This window comes from Lissotriton helveticus, chromosome 5_1 (assembly GCF_964261635.1).
Source record: "Lissotriton helveticus chromosome 5_1, aLisHel1.1, whole genome shotgun sequence".
In the NCBI taxonomy this organism is placed as follows: Eukaryota; Metazoa; Chordata; class Amphibia; order Caudata; family Salamandridae; genus Lissotriton; species Lissotriton helveticus.
This window is the reverse complement of record NC_136065.1, coordinates 1,083,121,563-1,083,145,135: the sequence shown is the minus strand read 5'-3', so window position 1 is coordinate 1,083,145,135 and position 23,573 is coordinate 1,083,121,563. Positions and strand designations below refer to the sequence as shown.

Here is a 23,573-nt window from a genome sequence, read left to right as displayed (position 1 = left end):
GCTTTATATAGTCACAGAGGGCCTTGATCACAAGACAGATTTGAATGATAATGATTTGGGCCTCGAATTTACATGTTTAATGAGTAGAGAACAAGTGAATTTCCTAGATGTGACAGTATGACACAGACAGTACAAGATGGACAAGCTACTGCAACTGGTGTTCTCCATGGTGCAAGGTTTCATCAGAAATCCTTAATTAGTAGCAAGACATATGGTGAATTTATAGGGATGAGTAGAAATTGATCTAATGAGAAGGATGCACAAGAGAAATATGGCGAGGTTATCAAAAGATTCAAAGAGAGGTTACAAATGAAGAGATCTGAAAAACAGTCTGGAAAAAGTGAGAGCAAATTCACATTTTGAAACTCTGTAAGAATGAGCAGGGCACAGATAATGTTCAAATGCAGTCGCAGCAAAGAGTCAGGTAATTCTAATAATATTACATCTGTTCACGTGTGATGAATAGACCCCAAACACCATTACGCAAAGATATATTAGTGAGGAATCACTTTTCAGAGAAAGACATCACAAATTGGTTAGATGATCTGCAATCTGGCATTACCAAATGTAATAGCTACAAAGCCTACAGAATTATGGGAAAAACAAAGATTATTCTATATAGAAGCAATCAATCAATTAAAATCAAACAAAATCACATATAACTACCAATTTTTGGTCTATGTTATTTAATGTGATTGTGGTCTCAAATAGGTTGGCAGGACTACATGCATGCTTAAGAAGAGAATATTGGAACATATTTGAGCTGTAAAACACAATGATCTGACTTATGCAGTAGTGAAACGTCATGCCCAGTCATGAAAATGATTGGAGAACATTAAAATATTTCAACATTGATAGGGTGCCAAACCATGAATGTGGAGATAATCGCACTAAGATATTACACCCACAGAGCCAAGTGGTTGTCATGGGACAGCCGGCTCTACCTTCTGGAGGCCCAGGTGACTCAGCTGGAACTGACCCTAACCGCGACAGAGGGAGAAGGTGAGTGCTGATAGCTTGAGCTGTTGAGAGAAGAAATAACACATTTATCGCTTGAATCTGCAAAATTACAGTGGAGGTCCTACGTAGACCTTGTGTATGGCTGGGGGGATAAGAATGGCAAGCTACTCCATTGGTTGGCTTCGCAGCCCCTGGCGTGTTAAATAGTTCTGGTGTTTCCGGACCTTGAAGGCTGTACCCACCGCACACCTACCTCTATTGCCCAAGTCTTTGCCGAATACTACTTCCGGCTCTATTCCGCTGACCAGTCTGAAGAGACAGCCCACACGTTGATGTGACTAGACTTTATCCTACTTCCCCAACTGACAGACACAGAAACGGCACGGTTAGATCTGCCCATCACAAAGGAAGAAATAGGAGAGGCCATGTCCTTGGTTGTTACGGGGAAGACACCCGGGTCAGAAGGGTTCCCCCTAGAATATTATGTGGCATACCGAGACATCTTGCTACCCGATCTTCACGCTCTATTAAGCGACAATCCTTGACACACGCCTCAAACCAGTCCTCAACACCTTATCCATCCAGACCAATACGGCTTCATGCCGCTCTGCAGTAACTCAGCACGGTTTGCGGCACCTCCACTCGTCACTGGCCCACCACCAACTGCTCACGCACTACCTAGCCCTTCTTTTCATAGTCTTCAAAAAAGCCTTCAACACGGTTGACTGGTGATATCTAGAGGTGTACACATCGAGCAACACTTCAGTAACTTAGTGCATGTGCTATACTCCAAACCCTCTGCAAGGGTGCTCATCAATGGAGCCCTTTTGGAAATCTTCGCAAAACAAATAGGGACGAGACGGGACTGTCCCCTGTCACCCCTCCTCTTCACCCTATTGATAGAACCACTTGCCTGTCACATCCGAGCTGACACACAGATCCTGGGATGGCATTGGCGGGGCACTCACGAAGATCGCATCGCACTATATGCGTACGATATTCTGCTCGTCCTCACAGACCCAGCCTATCCAGGCCCCAGGTGCCTACAAATTCTCCAATCCTTCGAAATGGCCTCAGGTTTGCGCCTGAATCCCACTAAATCAACATTGGTGCCTTTTTGCGCGTGAAGGGAATATATAGACCTGCAGTCAACTATTCCTATAATTTGCCTTTCCTATAAATACCTGGGTATTTGGGATGCGCTACTCTGGATCGCACATGGACACTGAACGTTAGTCCATTAGTCAAGAAAACCAAAAGGAATTTCACAAGTGGCAAACTCTGCCACTCAACCCCATGGGGATAATCGCCTTATTTAAGATGATGGTTCTCCATTGGTTCCTGTACATCATCCAGAATATCCCATTCCACCTCCCTCGCAGATGATTCTGTGAGCAAGACAGCATGGCCACGGCATTCCTTTGGGGTAGCTCGAGACCACTTATGGCCTACATCCATTGCCATAAAGCCCCGTAAGACGGAGTAATGGGCATGACCAACCTATACTTATACAATTTGGCTACTCGCCTCCAAGTGGTGCAGGATTGGTTCACTGGTGGTTTGTCTGACCCGGCTTACTCAGTGGAACAGGAGAGCCTAGGATTCTCTCGAAACCAGGCAATGATCTATGGAGCCCAGATCTCCCGCACACTTCCCGCTGTGACTCGAACGGTCTAGCTCGCCTGGCGCTCTGCGACACATACACTGGGAGACTACGCTTACACTGCAGTCCCCCCTGTGGCACGGCACCTGGCTTCGCAGGGTGGGGGCGCTAGAGGGGTTTTGGAAATGGGATCTAATTGGAATAACACAACTAGGAGACGTGTGGAGGGTCTACCACCTATGCTCCTTCCAAGACCTACAGACTGTATACTCACTGCACTCCTCCCAATTCTACAAATACTTACAACTCCAAAACGCTCTCGCCTCATACGCAGGTACCACATTCCCAGAATTTTGTCCCCTGGAGGCCCAAATCCAGATGGGCAATCTTGGGAGGGGAGGGGTATCTAAGATTTACAGTTCATTGGCTAACAACTCCCCATCCTCTCTAGACCCCTTAGAAGTTGATGGGAAAAATGGTTAGGCCCTTTGGAGGACAAAGATTGGAGAGACGGCCAGATGGGTCGCTGTGTGATCACTATTTCTGCCAGGTTCCGACTGATCAAACTGTACTACCTCCTCTGTGCATAACTCACCCCAGTTTGCTTACACTAGCAGGGTTCTTGGCCACTCCCACCTGCCCACATTGCAAAACAGAACCCGCAGACTTTTGCCACATGGTCTGGGCTTGCACCTACCTCACCCCATACTGGTCAACACTAGTGACCGAGCTGAGCACCCTTTTGGGCTGGGAGGTCCCGGTTAACCCCCTAACCCTACTCTTGAGAGTCATGGACGGCTTAGATGGGTCCCGGGTGGACAAGATCTTCCTGAGGACGGCTATTATGATAGCCAAACGCGACATTGCGGCTGCATGGAAGTACCCCCCCCCCCCCGGCATAGTTAGATGGTGCAGAGGGGTGGACTGGTGCGCTGCAAAAGCAAAGCCTGTCTATGAGACAAGAGGCTGTCCTGCCAAGCATGGCCGCGTGCAGGGCAAATGGTTGGGACTTTTACTATAGGATGCAAGAGATGGCGTTACAAGATGGGTTGGATTTGATCAAGATAAGTCACAAGGTTACAGTGAGATAAAGCATGGTGGCCTATGCCAGTTTTTGATGTTCCGAATGTAGAAACTGTCAGTGCTGCTGTTATATGTCATGAAAACCAATACAATTTGTTTATTAAAAAAAAAAAGACGATGACTGGAATCTAAATATAGAATTCGATTGAGAACCAAGTCCCCTTGGCTTAAACACTGATGAAGAACTTTTAGCACATTCATAACAAATATTACTTAAGATACAGTGCTTGCTCCGTTCACTCTTGGTTTATGTAATTCAGTAATAATTTGTGGCCATAATGGAGGTTATGATTAAAGATGATACTAGAACCGTAAATGTATATGTACTATATACAACACCTTGATTTATAGGAATATTTCATGTTTTGATTGACCTAACCACTGTAGTCATCTTTAGTACAAATTGGGAGCCTCGGAACCATAGGAGCCAGTGCATGAATTAATTTTCTTGTTTAATAAGCATCATACTGTGGCCTTACATGCAAGATTAGGCAGTATACATACCAGCAGTATAATATAAAAGGGGCTCCTGGCCACAACCATGGAGATTGAGATGGTTCGCCTCTAGTGTCCCGAGTCCACCCTATCATGGCTCTGCAAACTGGGCCAAGTCTTTTCAGCACTCAGCTCTCATGGTAGCAGGGATGAGCACTCAAAGGCTTCTCAGGGAAGCACAAAGACAGAACTCAGTTAACCCCTTTCATGCTCATGACGAGCTCAGCTCGTCATGCAGTACAATGCTCGTGTGCTCATGACGAGCTGAGCTCGTCATGAACAATGGGAAACAAGGGTCTGCAGCACAGCAGTATAATCTCCCTAGCAGCCAAGGTGTTAAACAACAGACACAATAACTCACTGTCAGCTCAGAGATTTTATTAATAAAAAGAGAAGTATTTCAATATAACAGCAACATGAGATGTTATACACAAATGCAGATTCAGCTAGGGCTCTATGATATCCTCTATGAGCTTGTCAAGTTTCACACCGGCTAATAGTGGACTAGCCCAGGTCCTTTGTTTCCCCCAAAATCTACGCTCTCGTAGAAGACAAAAAAAGTCATAGGCAATAAAGAGATTCAGGTGAAAGCTCACTATTAGGCTATGCAACCAACTACCATGGTGGGCAAACTATAGGTAAGCTCATTCAGATATAGAGGAAACTACTTTGAACTGGTAATTTTTATTCTATCAGCAGGCTTACCTTTACAAGTTCAAGATATAGCCTCTCAGTAGTTTGATCTCATGCCCTGTGCTACTTGTTCACTTGGTAGTAGCTCGGTTGAGATTGGTGATGCACTCTTCTCAGTTGCATCGTCAGCTGTAAAGGAGCACAAGCAACTACCTTGATTCTCATGTGGGCCATTGGGAATGAACAGCACTGCAATCCTGGTTAATGGATACTCGTCTTTGGCAGTTGAAGGTTTAAGCCATGAGACAGGTTCTCTGCTATAGTGGTGTCTTTGATTATGGCTGACTGCACTGCCTGTCAAGGTAGCACAAGTCCAACGGCAAAGATGCAGGATGGCACGCTGTTACTCAAGTTGCTAGTTACTCTGAGCAGATCGCCACATGAACTATGCAAGGAGGCTGGATGACCTCTCACAGCTCGGGTAAGCACCAGACGCTCCTGAACAAGTCAGCTTCATCTGGGTGCTTAAAGTGCAGGGAAAATGGATTTGCTTTTCCTCCGGGAAAGTCTTGCCTTCGGTACTTTTCTTTACTTTTTGCACACATAGGCAGGCTTCTAGCGCTAGGCAAACCAACAACTTCTCCAGCAAGATCTGGATCATAGCATCCCATTAAGACACTTTTAGGAGCACTCTCTTCCTTGGTCAAGAAAAATGGAACAAATTGGGATGGTGGGGATCTCACCTTTCTAGACAGGGGTTGTTCCACGGTCTACAGCAGCGGAACCAGTGTGGGATGTTCCCTTACAAATGCCATTTTCTGGCTGTAGTGAAGGTGATGACTTTCACAGTAGCTAGTGATCATTCTGGCTCCTCTGAACCTGGCTGTCATCAGTTTTTCTGTAGTAGCAACCAGGTAAAAACAAAAGGGCACGCCCTACCTAGAAACGTCACCACTTTTAACAGAATCTGCTGCCTCATCGCCTCTCCCCTAAAATCCATCAAATCGCTGTACTCGGGAAGGATTAATCAGCAATTCCCTGTATAAAAGATCCTGGTGGAACGGGCTCCATTACCCCTAACTTCCGTGTGTGGGTGTCCTCCTTTCAGCTCCAGTTATGCAGGCAATACACTTTCACTGTTCAGGGAAACGATATCATATCCTCTATCTAGTCCCACGGCAAACCAGGAGCTATCCAAAATGGATCCTACTGGTTCCAGCAATCATCCTCTCACATCACTGATTTTTTTTATGCCATCCACACTGTACATACATGCACACAATGTCAGTGCAAGGGTCTGGATGTCACATCTAAGCCAATCTTTATGCAAATGGAGCTGGTATGCACCAACTGCTCCCAAATTAGAAAAAAGGTCTGTTCAGATCTAGCAATCCACAAAAAGAGGTATGCTGCCACTATTTCTTCCCGTCAGCACCTAGGAAATGGAGAGTAATCCCATGTCAGTATAGAGGGCACACTTGGAAGAGGCTAAGCCCCCTGTATCCTAGGTTTTGAATATACACAAGACTATTCACCTGGAAATGGTCGAGTAGTTTTTGCCCTTTTGTTGAATAGGTAAGACCACAATAGGTGATGAAAAGATGTACTCGAAGCCTGTTCGCTGGTGTTCAGAGGCAAGAGCTTGGGTTTCAACAGGTTATCTGTTATTGGAAGTCCTCGAGTTCTGAGACTGTGAATAGAACTTGTAAATGCTCTTGAGAGTTTACTATTCGAATGAGTATCTGAGAGACCAGAACGAACCAAGAAATTAAATTGGCATCATTCCCAGTCCAGAGTCCTCCTCATCCAGATACAGTGGGTAGCATCCTGTTAAAAATTAAAATGTTTTGCCGTACTGCTCTTACCTTCATTGTGGCAGAAGTCTTAACCCAAGCTGATTCCTGCACAATATGGTGAAAAGTTTGTCTAATGTAAATTAACCAGCAGGATGGTAAACATTGTTTACCCCGAATCCGGAACAGTGCATGTTGTTACAACGATCGCGGTGTAACAACGCATGCCATTACTCCGCAAGTCGGACCAACGACTTGCGGAGGGGTCAGAAGGTGTTGGATTAAAAATCCAACACCTTCCCTACTGTTGCACAGACTGGAGTTGGAATAGTAAATTATACTATTCCAACATCCAGCGCCCCCTCTAGAGCAAGCCATTGTTTCGACTTGCGGAGTAATGGCATGCGTTGTTACAAAGAAAGAAGAAAGTTGCTAATATGCAACTGATGCAGTTCGTGGAGGAGGCATCGCTACTCCACGATTCACAATTTGGCTTCCGTCCCCGCCACTCAACGGAATCTGCACTTTTGGCGGCGGTGGAGGCACTCCGCCAGGGTGTGGATGAGGGCCAGACTATGGCCCTGATCCTACTCGACCTGAGTGCAGCATTCGACACTGTAGCACATACCATCTTGCTACAGTGTCTGAGTGAAGATGGGGTCACAGGTGCTGCGCTTGGTTGGATTAAGTCCTTCCTGTCTGATAGGTGCTTCCAAGTCCGGATGGGTGAATGCTATTCGAGGGAGATCGAGTTGGGCCAGGGCGTACCACAGGGTTCGTCCCTGAGCCCGACTTTATTCAATATCTACGTCTCCCCGTTAGCAACCATCGCGGAGGGCCACGGTATCCACCTGGTGTCCTACGCCGACGACACGCAGTTGGTCGTCTCCCTATCTCGCTCCCCCGGCCTTGCGGCGGACATCTTCAGGAACTGCATGCAAGATCTTGCAGCCTGGATGTCCGCACACTGTTTAAAACTGAACGGCAGCAAGACCGAGGTGATCGTGGTGGGGGGCGGGCCTTCTGCGTGGTCGCCTGCGTGGTGGCCATCCTGCCTGGGTGAGGCCCCCACACCCAGCCTGGAGGCCAAGAATCTTGGCATGTGGCTTGATAATGACCTTGCCTTTGGCCCGCAGGTTGGCCGGGTGACGGGGGTGTGTTTCGGTGTCTTGAGAACTCTGAGGAAGGTTCTAGATCTGCTCCCCATCTCGGCTCGTAGGACGCTGGTGCACGCCCTGGTCACCTCGCGCCTGGACTATGGTAACCTGCTTTATCTGGGGGCTTCAGGCAAGGTCATGGGGCGCCTTCAGGTGCTCCAAAATGCCGCAGCCAGGCTCGTGCTAAGACTCCCGAGAAGGTCTCCCTCTAAGCCCGCTCTCCAAATTCTCCATTGGCTTCCAATGGAGAAGAGAGTTGAGTTTAAGGCCCTCTCTACGTGCCATCGCATTTTGAGTGGCAAAGCCCCTGTGCCACTTCAGAGTCTGGTGTCCCACTATGAGCCTACCCGCAATCTACGGTCCTCTCGGACGGGACTACTTGTGGTGCCCAGAGTTAGGAAGGCACGGATGGGAGGGAGGTCTTTCAGGTACCTTGCTCCCAAGTGCTGGAATGCCCTGCCCCTAGACCTCCGTCTTGAGCCATCAGAGGCCCTGTTCAGGAAAAAATTAAAAACTCACCTTTTTAGCAGGTAGCACCTTGGGAAGGGGGGGATGGCAACTGCTCACTTACTATAGCGCGGGGACACGCCTTCTGGCGTCACCAGGCGCTTTAAAAATGTCCAAATAAATAAATAAATAAATAAACTCAGTTGTTGTAACGACTGTGTTGTAATTGCATGCGGAAAAAAAGCATGCATGGTAAGGTGGCATATTCAAGCAGGATACTTAAGATTGTGATGGTCAGTTGCCGATAAGAAACCACCACTTAGTATCGCTACTTGAAGCCGATCTTCAGTCAAATACAGTGGTAACAATATCTTTTATTCATGGAAACAGAAAACAGCAAAAACAAAGGTAATGAATAAAAATGCAGTGTAAGGGGCGGTTATTTCCTGTGCCAGGACGATAAGTGTAACTAATATGAACAGACCTTAGACAAAAAAGGTGAAGGACTAGAAGACCAGATCTGCACTTGGAAAGGAAGCAGACACTGGGATGCCACACAAAAAGTTTAAATTCTCAGTCTTTTTTAGAAGCTGTTTTTCTGGATTTGCTACAGTGTAGGCAGTTACCAACTAGTTGTGGAGAGGGGAAAAACAGAACTGAGTAATATGTATTAACACTTGAGAGGTCTTGCATTGGCCCAACAGATTTTTTTTTAACACACAAATGCAATATCTGAATAAAACAATGCTACATTGGCAAGTTGTAGCCATCCATATTTTGAAAGGCTCTCCTTCTTACAAAGGCCTAAGACCAATTTGTACTTAACAGGTGAGAAAGTCAATTTTACAGAGTCTTTGCAGTACCTGAAGTAGGTTCATACAGACAAACCAGAGGAAATTACGTTGTCTGGATAATTGTTTGAGGTACTCTGCTAGTGTTATTCTTTCGTTCTGAAGATTCGATGTTTGGTCAATATATAAGCTGGAAATAGATTTAAAAAAAGACAATTATTTTAAGAAGCCAAGTGGCACACATAGATAATGTAGTATATTCTTTGTGAATTTTGTTTATAATGGCCTATGATGCACATTTCTTTTCTATACCTCCGGCTGACACTTTCTCCCCTATTGTCACATTTTTGATCTATTATATTACATTTCCTTCACCAAAGGATCATGTCTTGATTCAGAACAGATAAGGCGAATTGTAAATTATACGGATTAATAAGGATTGTACGACGGAACAACCCATGCAACTACATGCCTTTACAGCGTCGTCAGTACAACGCATGAATTTACAACAAACAATTTTATAACACATATACCTTTACCACAAAACTTTTGTTGTAAAGACATGGTTGGTAAAGATATATGCGTGGTAAAAATGTGATGCATAAGTATAATCCCCATATCCGCTTCATACATACACCCCTAATACTAGAAAACACAATTTCCAACGCAAATGCTGACAGCTACACCGATAGACACACCCACAAACATGCCCACTGGCTTCAAATACTAACTTACATCCCTATTTAAACTAACAAACCACAGACACCTATCTATGCGCATATTTACATGCACCAACACAACAACCACAACCCACAAAATCACATGCACAACAGGTCAACACACATACCTTTGCCTAACAGCAAACACATTACACTAATCACAATATGCCAATCACCACAAACTATGGAACATTAACACAAGCCCACACAATCACTCACAGCTGAACACACACAACCAAGCAAAAACATATAAACCGCCTTATGGCAACACATTCAATCGTGCACAAACACTGGTTACACCGACATAACTGGCTACAGAAACAGACTTCGTCACAACCAAATCCAAAAGGTGTGTCTGTTTCGGTCTGATCACCTATTTTTTTCACATGCACAATTGCACCTCCTGAAGGCATTCCTGGTCTTTCTGAGAGAGCCGGTTGTTTTATCACTTTTGTCGCACAATTACATAGGTACATGCCAGTGCATTTCTCACATGCTACTGTAATTTCCAGCATGGTGCTGCAGCTTTTCATGGCAGTTATTGGTGTTTCAGCACCCCCTACTGAACTCTCAGGCAGTGCAATACGAGTTTAGCTGTCTGCAGTGAGCCGTTTTAGATACTACGCGACATCAGATGTATTGTATTATATTGCTACCTTAAACTTTATGCCTATTCCATTCATTTAATTACAAAAAACACCCATATGCCTTTACCACTCATGCCTTTAGAGCAAAATTCGTGGCTATGACCGCATTGTAATGGCTGTTTCCCATTAATAAGTGTGCTGTGCAAATTTGCCCACCCTTTACACATCACAGAATTTGTAACAGATGCTTAACCGATATTTAACAAAAGTGCACTAGGCACATGCTTCTTGTATGGTTTAACAAACTAATGTAAGTGTTGCACTTGACATCATTAGTAAAGTGTGTATTCACTGTAGGATTAGAGAACTTACATAATGTGGTTTACCATAACTGATTATCGTATTAATTAAAGTCTTAATGAATTTAAAACCATCCTCATATAGAAGGTAATGTACTCACCAAGAAATGAGATGTAATGTGTGCACTAATGTTACATGTATATAAAAGTAGGTCTTAGTCATCCTTGCATTTGATTTATTTTAATGATTTACTGAATATTTACATGTAATGAAAACCTAATGCATTCGAAACTTATATTCATTTGCGTTTAAATGTGCACGCACATTAAATGCGCACCACTGATTTAATACTTTAAATTGTCTTGAGTATGCCTGTATTTAACCATGCTGCATAAATGTTCATTTTATTCTCTGCTAATTCGACATTTCTTGCTGGTATTCACATACATTGTTAGTTATAGAATAGATACATTATTGTACTGGAGATAGAGAGAAACAGCCTGAGAAGAAGAGCTCAGAACCAGAGCATCAGCTGAAAGCCCGAGTGATAAAATGTTTCCATCTCCTGTGTACGTGAGAAACTGATGTCGTTCCCATGTCCAGCGTGTGATTATCTTTTGATGTAGCTGTTTGCTACCTGAGAACCAGACTGAAACAAAGGACCCCTGATGATGCGTACAAAGGGGGTGGTACTTCACTAACTGTGTGTGTTATAATATAGTGCTCACTCTGTGAAAATTCAGAGATTCCCTTCCAGCACTCTTAGGAGTCGGTCCCTTTCCAGAGCCTTCCAGACCTCTCTTTTCGGACTCTGAACTTTATGAGGTTTAGACCTCAATGACTTTTTGATCCCTTCTTAAGAGTGACTTTGGCTAACACTTTCTGACCCATTGAAGACTCTTGATCGAGCTCCCGATATGATGGCACTTTCTAGTCTATTGTTTTCCTTGCTTGATTCCTTTATAGGATTTCCTGATTAGGAGTCTCCTAGTTTAACTGAACCATTCTTTTAGTTTGGACTTTGCGTCTCTGGATTTACCCAGGCGTAGACAACAAAACGTGAGACGTTTGTCTGAGCACCAACTTCTTTCATTAATATTCTGTATAGCAGTGACCGAATCTCTTGTAGCTTAATACGGGGATACCAAAACTTCTTCAGGAGGATGGGTTTCCCAGTTGTTATTCTGTATCTTTATAGCATGGAGTTGAGAGTTGTTTATTTGAACTTGATTTGAATTTGTAATAAGTCTTCCTACCCCAAGTTACTGATTCCTGGTCCTCATTTGTACCCAAATGGGTTGCACTTTTATCTGAATTTTGTTAGATATTATAGCTAACTCCCTTCACCTCTCACTTGGCTAGAAAGGTGTGTTGGGGGACCTCCTCGCTGTCCTTCTGAAGACTGTGAAACGAACCCCCCCAACCAATTTCAGACGCTGCTCTCATGCTGTCAACCAACATGAGAGCAGCACTAGGATTGGATGGAGCGGGTTGGCCTAACGCTCCTTCAGGCCCTGGAGGCCTGTGCTTGGTCTACACCCAGCTTCAAAGTGCACATGTTGTTTTGGCCGGCGCAATACCGCCAGCCAAAGTGACATGTGCACTTTGAAGTGTGTGGCAAAGACTACGTCAGTTCTCCTACTGTCAACTGGTAGCAGAGGACACGCTTTTCTGACTCGGAGGCAAACTGGTGGCTGCAGTGCGACAAATAAAATGGCAATGAAATAATTTCATTGCCATTTTATTTTAAACACTTTGGGCATCTCGCTGAGGGTGAGGGCAAACTCCCCGCCCTCATATGGAAACCGCCGCTAGCTCAGACTTAAAACTCGTATTTAAGGCTTTTAACAATCAGTATAGGTCTCGACAACAAGCTAGAATATGCTGGTTTATGATATCGCAAAATGCAATGAATCAATAATCACCTGGCTCGTTAAGTCCCGAGAATAAAACGTCATACTGCAAAATGACCTCTTAAAAAGATTTCGCTCTTTCAAACACCATTGTCTTTACTGATCGCAACTGTCTCACTGCAGGGCTTAAAAGAAAGAAGGTCTCTTTATACACCTTAATATCTTAGACACCTGTAAACAAAATATCTTATGGACGTTTCATGTCCTGACTGGCGTGGCATGCAGCGGGTTTACAAACACTAGGGGACCTGTATCATGATGGCATACATGTACCATACGAGACACTGACACAGGAAGAGGGGCTACCCTGGGTCACTTCCTTAATCATACCTCTTGGATTGGCACATTACAGCGACTCTGGGGGGATGCCACACAGGAACAACGGACTCCTCTCACACTACAATATCTGCATGTCATGGGAGAGGGGTGCATCTCACCCGGTGGTGGCGGACACACTACGGCTACAAACTGCCACACCATTGTCTTCATTGCGGTACCGATGGGAGACAGACATGTCCTGTCCTTGCACTTCTAAGGAATAGGATACAATTCTGGAGGGCTCCACATATGTCCCTCGCAATGCCAAGTTCCAGCTGATACAATTTTACATACTACACTGGGCAAATCTTACCCTAAGAAGATCAATATGTATTTATTAATAGACTGGACCCAACATGCCCCTTCTTATGACAGTACTAGAGTGGGGTCACCCAACATCTCTCGACTTGTAACGAGCGACAGTTTGAGTGCACATGGGAGGTCTCTAAACTGGGCATCCTCCCAAGAAATTAGAAACACAGAGCATCTACGCACTTCCTCGACCTTGGTTTCATAGTGGCAAAACGCCTCATTATGAAGCACTGGAAATCCAGAGAACCGCCGTCATAACAGCCTGGTCACACTCCATTCCCATATGGGCCCGGGCAAAGAGGGTTTCTCTTTGCAGGGAGGATAGTTTAGTACTACGCAAATACCCAAACTCATCCAAATTGAACGTAATCCTGACTGCCCTCCAGGTCGCACGAAGTCCTAAGGAGGATGTCGGTGCCACCACTGTAACTTAAGTCATATCTGAACAAATGTGCCCACGTAGGCTAATATACCACTGTCAATGATGTTCTAATGTATATACACAACGGGATGTGTACAGCACGACATAGGACTATCGCAGAGAAGAAGACAACTCACCCAGGGCAAACTTGGAACTGCATTGAGAGTTAGCAAACTTTTTTCTGTTTTCCCCTTGCCCCGAAATCCAATACCCCAACCCCTTACCCATGATGTTCATCTCTTCTCTATTGTTCAAATATGTTTGATGCTATTGCCATGGAATGTGGTGGTCAACAAGGCTGCATACTGATTATTTAGTTTGGAGGGAGCCTTACAGCCTTGTGCTGTGCCGTTTATATCAGCGAATTCTAGATCTGAGGGGAGACATGTACCAGACCAGTTGCAAAGTATGTTCCGACAAGTCTCCTGATGAACGATTAGTCAGCTATTAATACCTTTGTACTTTTATTGTGCCTGCACTTGCTATGTAACTGTACCATGAAAAACTTAGTAAACAGATCAAACAAGAGGAGATTTCAGGTGACAGATAACAAAATGTGTATGTACAATACTTCAAAGCTGGTTGGAACCAATAGTTCACAGTCTAAGGTACCTGTGGATGTTTATGCAGGATTCCTGAAAATCAACTCGTTCTTTGACTCGATACAAAATTGGGACCACTTCTCTGCTGCAAACCATCCAACCTTCTTTTCCTATCCTCTGTGTTGCGCCCTCCCTGAAAAAGCCCCTCTCCAGTCTTTGGTTTGCTTTGAGTGTGTGCTAGTCTTTTCTTTTCAGGTCGAAGCCTAACAGACAGCACAGCTGCCTGGTTTGCAAAGACATCTTGGGGACATTCTGAAAGATTCCCTGGGAATACATGTTTCCAACTGCTTACCATTGGCTTTGTAGTTTATAACTCACATGTGCTTGCTTTCTATTTGATCGTTTTTATTTGTTTTAGGCATGTTTTGTCCCTCCCGTGGAGCATCGCCTGTTTACCGTCGCTCCTTGTATTCTTCCACAAGTGCTGCTTTCTGTAAACAGGCCTGTAAATGTTCTTCTTATCTCGTCACATTTGCTGTGCATTCAAAGACGGAGGTCAAAAATCAGGCTCAGTCTCCCAAGGGAGACTGTTTTTTACTTTTCTTTCTCCGAGTTCAAAGTGAGGACCTATGTGACAATCCTGCTGGGTAGCCATATGAGAGGAGAGGCTGTAAGATGTATTTCTTTCCAGCACGCAACATTTAAACGTCTGTTGCACTGAACTGTGCAAATATTTCCAAATATATAAGAATTTGGAAAGCACAAAGGAAGCACATGTTTTTGTAATTCTGAAGTATGGTGGAAACAATTTTTTTAATGCGATCAAAACAAAGCAATACACTTGGTAATGCCATTTCCACACTTTACAACACCACCTTACTCTAGGCAACTACGCCACTTTACTCCACTTTACGCCACTCCACCACACTCTAGGACACTTTACTCCACTCCACTCTATGGCACCCCAATTTATGACATGTTACTCCACTCTATGCTATGCCACTCTACCCCCTTCCACACACTTCACTCTACACCCCGGCACGCCACTGTACAACTATCTACTACTCTCTATGGCACTCCACTATAAGCTCCTCCACTCTACGACACCCTACACCACAGCACTCAATGCACCTCTACTCAACGATATGCTTTTCCACTCTACGCCCTTCTACTCAACTCTCCTCTAATCCACGACATATCACTCTACGACACTCCAATCAAGGCAAGACCTATTAGCTTTCCCAAGGAATGATTGCTACTGGAATTTAAAATTGTATTTATATAGTCCTTACTACCCCTGACTAAATTTTGAAGAGCTTTCAGGCGAGTAGCACATGTTCCAATTACTTTCATATTACCTCGACAGTGCACATTTACCTTTTTAGACTGTATTAAAAAATGTCTACTTTAATTGGTAACCTCGGACATTTAAAGGTCAGCTGAAATAAACAGTGTTAGACTTGGGCCTTAGGGCAGGTTCACCCCTAATCTTTTTGCCTTTATTTGTGACCCTGTGTAGTGATTTTTGGGTCTTGGCGCACTTTTTCCCTGTGTCCCAGAGTGAAAGTGCGTGCGTGTAGTATGGCTGGCCTGCCCTCCCATAGGAATGCATGGGGAATGTGTGTGCCCTGGTAGTTCCTGATGTGTGGGGAGTGCAGGCTCGAGTTTAGTATGTATGAACTCGTGAGAGTGAATGCTGCGCAATGGTATGTGCGGCTTGTATGTGTCTAGAAGGGAAGTGCTACTTCTGGACATTGATGTATGTGTGCAGTGAGGATACTGGAGCGTGATTGGCTGGAGCTGGCTGGCATGCCAGGCTCCAGGAAGTCTGGATGGGTCTGCCCGGTGGTGAGTGAGAGATCAGCATGAGTGATGTGTGGGAGGAGTAGATCTGTGTCCTGGATGGGCTGGGTTTTTCCCCACACAATGCTGGCTCCGCCCCCCTGTGGTTTGTCTAATGACCCAAGCCTCCCCAGTGAATGAAAGGGGTGGTTGGGCCATCAAGGGTACTCCCAAGCCAGCTGCAACTGGTTTCCCCCCACCCTGCACCTCCTAACAAAGGATTTCTCTGTATAAATATGGGGCTGTGTCCCCACAGAAGTTGTTCTACTTGTGGATCCTTGCCAGAGGGGGCTGCTGCTGCTGCTGGGGCCAAGAGGACCGCCACTTGGCTTGTCTCCCTGCCTGGAGACCCAGTGTGCTGGCTCTGGCCCTGCCTTGCCCCCCTGTCTGCCTCCAGACCTTGCTGGAGCTTTGCTGTGCTGGGGGAGCGCTCTCCCTTGTCCCCAGCGCTGGGAGCGCTTCGTTTTACTCCTAGCGCTGAAGAGCGCTTTATTTTCCCCCTAAGCGCTGGGTGCGCTTTATTTTGATTATAGCGCTTTGGCGCGCTTTGTCAGGCATAGCGAGTGCCTACCTCGCTTTACTTTTTATTCTGGAAGCCGGTGCCCACCCGGCATTGCCCCGTTTTTGGATATTGTAAATACCTCGAGGGAGCCCACTCCTCGGGTACTGGGAGCCCGCCTGCCTACCTGGAACGGGCTGCCGCGCTGCCCGCGACGACCCGGAAGTGTCCTGGCCGACCGGCCAATCGCAGCGCGGCCCCTGAGAGGCCGACCGGAAGTCCCGCCTCCGCAGCCAGGCAGCGAGGAGAGAGGCGCCGCCAGCGAGGCTCCGAGGAAGAGGAGCCCCGCGCTGCAGAGGAGGAGTGCCGGCAGTGTTCCTGCCCCCGCAGCACCAGCGAGATACCGGTGAGTGCGGGGACAGGGTCCTTTGTTCGTCGAGCGGCCCCGATTGGCAGCGGGCCGCTCCAACGCTGCTGCATTTCTTTGAGGAGCCCCGAGGCTCCTGGGGGCATTTCTTCGAGCCCAAGGCTCCGTGGGGCATTCTTATTGATCCCGAGTCCCCCGTGAGGGACTCCAACGCCCCCATTTGTGTTGGCGAGCCTGCAAGGCTCCTGGGCCCCCTTTGTTCATGTAGAGCCCAGCGAGGCTCCTTGCCCCCATCGTGATTTAGAGCCCTGAGAGAGGCTCTGGGGCATTATTGATTATTTTAAGAGCGCTGGAGCTCTAATGTGCACATTTGCTTTGCGAGCCACAGAGGCTCTAGGGGGACACAGGCAGTGAGTTGGTTGTAGCCCCGAGGCTCCCACGCTGTGTCTCCCCACCTGTGTTCTTGAGCCCACGCGGCTCCAACGTTTGCCCAGTGCATATTTACAACTGTCCAGCACTTAGTGGACAGTTGCTACGTTTAGGCTTTTGTGTCTGTGCTGCCTGCGCAGACCCCCTGACACTGAGACTCAGGGCATTCCGCCCCTTTCGAGGCCAGTTGGCCTGAGGGACATTTTGAGTGTTGTGCTACATGCACCCTGCGCATTGTGATTTCTTTGCTATATGATTCTTGCGCAAAAGTTCTAACCTGCACCTCTGAATGTGTTTTAATGTTACATGTGCAATTCTTGTTTATTATCCCCTTTGCTAAAAGTGACCTGCTTAGAGGATTGTTGGTGTCATTACCTTTGCTAAAAGTGACCTGCTTAGGTAATGCCTTGTTCTTTTATTTCCCTTTGCTAAAAGTAACCTGCTTAGAGGAATGTTGATGTTTGATTGCCTTTGCTAAATGTTACTTGCCTAGGTGATTATTTTAGGTTTCCTTCCCCCTGCGTGATTTCCCTACAGAGACTAGGGTGGCGTAGGAGGTGATAGGTTTTCCTTCCATAGGTCCTGATGATAAGGTCCTAGCTCCCTGCGTGATTTCCCTACAGAGACTAGGGTGGCGTAGTAGGTGATAGGTTTTCCTTCCATAGGTCCTAGCTCCCTGCGTGATTTCCCTACAGAGACTAGGGTGGCGTAGGAGGTATTTTCCCTTTACCAGTAGTTACTGGTTGTATGCTACATTTACTATTTCTGTGTTACAGTCATTGTATGTTTATGTGCTAAAGTGTTATACCTACAAGTATTATTTCTAACAAGTGCATACCCCTGACAGTGGTCCAGGTGGCCCTGTCCTGTACATAATCCCTTGTAAATCTTGCCCGTGCCTGTTGGCACATTGTAAAGTGTGTGTGTTATCTAATGTGTTTTTATTATTATAATACAAAGGCTATTTTTGATATAACCTTGTGTGGAGTTTCCTTTGTGGTGGGCCTTTGGTTGTTGTCGCTGGGGTGCGCGCGCAAACGCTTTACACATCGCCTCTGAGATTAGCCTTGCTGCTCGCGCCACGTTACCTAGAGGGTGAGCGGGGGTTATCTTGGTGTGTGACTCCCTAGCCCTGACCTTAGAAATGGTGATCCCTGACTGACCTCGACGCGAGTCTTGGCCGGCCAGGGTCCCGTTTCTAACATTGGTGGCTAGCGGTGCGGATCGGACTTGCGTTTGCGCTGTACCACAGTGGCGACAGGCCACACTTCAAAACTCTACAATTTTAGATAACCACATTTTGGGATTATTGTTTTTTAGGGAAGTTCAGTTTTGCTTCTCCTGAAAGGTGTCATTTTGTGATTTGTGTCCAGTAACCTTGTTCCCCGCCCTGCTCCCAGAGTTTGGTACCTGTGTCGCTAGTGGTCAGGTTGAGAAAATCAGGGGTGGTAGAAACTGCCTTACCAGTCCGAGGGGAGGGTTGTGTGTGAATGAGTGTGTGTTACGCTGGACAGTGGAGTGCAAGTTCTGAGATAGGAATCTTGCTGAATTGTGTTAATTGTGTACTCCTGTTTAGCTCAGACCCCCAGGTTCCCTGTGTGATCTCGTCTCTAGAACGTCTGCCAAAATGGAGCCTGTTTTTGATCTCAGTGATCTAGTTTGGTACAGTATGCAGGAGTTGGAAAGGTTCTGTAGAGAGAGAGACATAGGGGTGGATGAGTCAGATACTGAGAACCAACTTAGGAACCACCTGATCCAATGGTATAAGGATCAAAGGGATCTTGAGCGCAGCGAGGAAAGGGCCCAGGCCACACGCCATGAGGGTGGTGAGTCTGTGGGGAGCCCTGAAGATTCTGATGAAGAATGTGAGTTGGATGATGACAGTGGTTGGGCCCCAGCAGATAGTGAGGACCCCATAGATAGGGAGTCCCTTGCTAGGCCCAGTGTCAGTACCAGCGCCCCATCCCTTGTCCTGTCCCCAGAAGAGTGGGAAGATAGGGAGAAAGAAAGGGAGCACCAGTTAGCGATGGAACAGCTCATGTTAGAGCATGCCCAGGCTATGGCGCAGCTAGAGATCGAAAGACTCTTAGCGCAGGAGAGGATAGAGGTGGAGAGAAGGGCCATCATCCGTGAGAGAGCAGCCCTAGAGGATAGACTCTTCCCTGCGCACAGTTGTAATTGTCTGGATTCCCCAGAGAGGGTGGAGTCCAGTGGTGGCAGCTTTTTAAATATAAGTGTAGACAGTCCCACTCTCAGTTCCCCGAGTATGGTGCCTGTTTTCCCAGAAGAGGAGTTAAGGTTGAGATTCAGGAATCTTAGAAAACTGCCTCACCAGTCTTGGGAAGATTTTGAGGACGAATGTTGTGGGACACTGTTTGATTGGGTAAAGGTTCACACGGAAGATGATTTTGACATCTTTTTTGATTTGATTGTCAAAGAGCACCTGCTCAGTTGTTGTTCACCAGGGTTGCGCACACACCTGTTGGGGTGTGGATTGTCTGGCGCATGTGAGCTGGCAGCGGAAGCAGAGCGATGGGACAGTGCGAGAGGTTCTTCTGAGTCACTAGTGAGTGATTCCAACAATAGTGGGTCAGGTGTCTTCCAGCCCAGTGTGGTGGAGGAGGGTGAGAGTAGCCCAGCTAGGTCCTTGGTTAGTGAGGAGGGTGTAGGGGCTGACTGCCTGTCTCAGTGGAGCGGGAGTGAGTGTGTGACCGAGAGTCCCCAAACGCCCGAAGCCTTGTCACAGAGTCTGGATGGTTCCTTTAGGGAACACCAGGAAGGGAACCTAGACTTGCCTGTTAGTTCACTTGAGGGAGATCTCCTAGTCGGTAGAGAACCTGGAGCATCTGTAAGCGGAGCTTCCATGGTTATAGAGTCTGGCAGTACTGCTCCAGTAGGGAGAGTACCGGAGTCCAGCGTGAGGAGTGATTGGGGGAGTTCCCCAGTGGAAGAACCAGTGGGTCAGGGACTACCCAGTGGGGCTAGGATCCCGTGTAGTGACCATGGTGACACCACTTCTGTGCTGGGGGACCTTTGCGCACTGTCAGGTGGACAGGAGGCGGGAGATCTGCGCCAGGCAGACAGTCACACAACATATGTGTCATTTGCTAGCCTCAGGGGGATGGTGTGTGAATCCCCAGAAGTCCTGGAGTGCCAGGCAGTGATTCCACCAAAGGTTGTAGACCGGAGGTTGGATGGCCAGGTTCAGGATCAGCCTGACCTGAAGGGTGGGACTACTGTAATCAGTGTCCTAACCAGTTCTTTCTCCAGAGGTACCGCCCCGGTTGGGAGGGAGCAGGACTCTGGAAGGGGGTGCAGAGGGTGGGAGAGCCCACCTCTGACCCCGTTACCACCTGAGGGGTTAAACCCTAGGTTGGGAGACTGGTGTTTAGAGGGTACCCCTCGCAGGAGGAGGAGGAACCCTAGGAGAAGAGGTAAGGGGAGGAGAGCCTTCCCTGAGACTCCTGGTCCGCCTGAGGTTGTAGACCCTAGGTTGGAGAACCAGTGGAAGTCTAGCCCTGTCTTACAGACAGGAAGAGTGGAGCATGGCTATTATGTGCCAGGGGTTACTACCCCCCACTTTGTGAGTATACAGGATCCAGTGGTACCTGGGTGGCCTAGGGCCTGGTCCTGGCCGAGGGCAGCTGGAGAGTATCAGTGGGGTACCCCAGTTAGTCCCTACAGTAGTTTTAGAAGGAACCCTAGGGGTTCACCGTGGCGTAAAACAGGAGGGTGTCCCTGCAGTTATGGGCCCGCGTCCTTGTTTTATCGCCCCAAGCAGGGAAGCCCATCACGGTGGTGATCTGTCTGCCCTGCGTTTTGGCTGGAAGGGGGTCGTGTTAGACTTGGGCCTTAGGGCAGGTTCACCCCTAATCTTTTTGCCTTTATTTGTGACCCTGTGTAGTGATTTTTGGGTCTTGGCGCACTTTTTCCCTGTGTCCCAGAGTGAAAGTGCGTGCGTGTAGTATGGCTGGCCTGCCCTCCCATAGGAATGCATGGGGAATGTGTGTGCCCTGGTAGTTCCTGATGTGTGGGGAGTGCAGGCTCGAGTTTAGTATGTATGAACTCGTGAGAGTGAATGCTGCGCAATGGTATGTGCGGCTTGTATGTGTCTAGAAGGGAAGTGCTACTTCTGGACATTGATGTATGTGTGCAGTGAGGATACTGGAGCGTGATTGGCTGGAGCTGGCTGGCATGCCAGGCTCCAGGAAGTCTGGATGGGTCTGCCCGGTGGTGAGTGAGAGATCAGCATGAGTGATGTGTGGGAGGAGTAGATCTGTGTCCTGGATGGGCTGGGTTTTTCCCCACACAATGCTGGCTCCGCCCCCCTGTGGTTTGTCTAATGACCCAAGCCTCCCCAGTGAATGAAAGGGGTGGTTGGGCCATCAAGGGTACTCCCAAGCCAGCTGCAACTGGTTTCCCCCCACCCTGCACCTCCTAACAAAGGATTTCTCTGTATAAATATGGGGCTGTGTCCCCACAGAAGTTGTTCTACTTGTGGATCCTTGCCAGAGGGGGCTGCTGCTGCTGCTGGGGCCAAGAGGACCGCCACTTGGCTTGTCTCCCTGCCTGGAGACCCAGTGTGCTGGCTCTGGCCCTGCCTTGCCCCCCTGTCTGCCTCCAGACCTTGCTGGAGCTTTGCTGTGCTGGGGGAGCGCTCTCCCTTGTCCCCAGCGCTGGGAGCGCTTCGTTTTACTCCTAGCGCTGAAGAGCGCTTTATTTTCTGTCCATCATTGTTGTGTTTGCAGTTACCGCTCTAAGTGTACTGGGGATGCTCAGACGTGAGTACCAGGCACTCCACACCACTGGAATCAAGCTAGCCGGGCTGATGAGAGGTGTGACCTCGAAACCGGGCCGGTCCTCGGATGCTTGTTTCCGTTCTGGGAAGGACATGGCTTTTGTAGTTCGGACTGGACTGTTCCCATGGGGCACAGGGTCAGCGCTGATTTGCATATCGCCATTGTCTAACCCAGGGTGGTGTGGAGTGGAAAAACGATGGATTTGGGCCCAGATCTTTGGACTGGGGTGAATGTGTGACATTGATCCACATTCTGTCCATCATTGTTGTGTTTGCAGTTACCGCTCTAAGTGTACTGGGGATGCTCAGACGTGAGTACCAGGCACTCCACACCACTGGAATCAAGCTAGCCGGGCTGATGAGAGGTGTGACCTCGAAACCGGGCCGGTCCTCGGATGCTTGTTTCCGTTCTGGGAAGGACATGGCTTTTGTAGTTCGGACTGGACTGTTCCCATGGGGCACAGGGTCAGCGCTGATTTGCATATCGCCATTGTCTAACCCAGGGTGGTGTGGAGTGGAAAAACGATGGATTTGGGCCCAGATCTTTGGACTGGGGTGAATGTGTGACATTGATCCACATTCTGTCCATCATTGTTGTGTTTGCAGTTACCGCTCTAAGTGTACTGGGGATGCTCAGACGTGAGTACCAGGCACTCCACACCACTGGAATCAAGCTAGCCGGGCTGATGAGAGGTGTGACCTCGAAACCGGGCCGGTCCTCGGATGCTTGTTTCCGTTCTGGGAAGGACATGGCTTTTGTAGTTCGGACTGGACTGTTCCCATGGGGCACAGGGTCAGCGCTGATTTGCATATCGCCATTGTCTAACCCAGGGTGGTGTGGAGTGGAAAAACGATGGATTTGGGCCCAGATCTTTGGACTGGGGTGAATGTGTGACATTGATCCACATTCTGTCCATCATTGTTGTGTTTGCAGTTACCGCTCTAAGTGTACTGGGGATGCTCAGACGTGAGTACCAGGCACTCCACACCACTGGAATCAAGCTAGCCGGGCTGATGAGAGGTGTGACCTCGAAACCGGGCCGGTCCTCGGATGCTTGTTTCCGTTCTGGGAAGGACATGGCTTTTGTAGTTCGGACTGGACTGTTCCCATGGGGCACAGGGTCAGCGCTGATTTGCATATCGCCATTGTCTAACCCAGGGTGGTGTGGAGTGGAAAAACGATGGATTTGGGCCCAGATCTTTGGACTGGGGTGAATGTGTGACATTGATCCACATTCTGTCCATCATTGTTGTGTTTGCAGTTACCGCTCTAAGTGTACTGGGGATGCTCAGACGTGAGTACCAGGCACTCCACACCACTGGAATCAAGCTAGCCGGGCTGATGAGAGGTGTGACCTCGAAACCGGGCCGGTCCTCGGATGCTTGTTTCCGTTCTGGGAAGGACATGGCTTTTGTAGTTCGGACTGGACTGTTCCCATGGGGCACAGGGTCAGCGCTGATTTGCATATCGCCATTGTCTAACCCAGGGTGGTGTGGAGTGGAAAAACGATGGATTTGGGCCCAGATCTTTGGACTGGGGTGAATGTGTGACATTGATCCACAT

General features: G+C 47.6%; 1 protein-coding gene across 2 annotated transcripts in view; it reads right to left on the bottom strand.

Annotated features, from left to right (window-relative positions):
- The window catches only part of SLC68A1 (solute carrier family 68 member 1), a 185,854-nt gene that overhangs the window by 70,776 nt on the left and 91,505 nt on the right, over positions 1 to 23,573 (bottom strand). For both annotated transcript variants that reach the window (XM_078643652.1, XM_078643653.1), the window contains one exon: positions 9,035 to 9,152. In XM_078643652.1, coding sequence (XP_078499778.1) covers positions 9,035 to 9,152 — 118 coding nt within the window. The remainder of the gene's footprint in view (positions 1 to 9,034; positions 9,153 to 23,573) is intronic.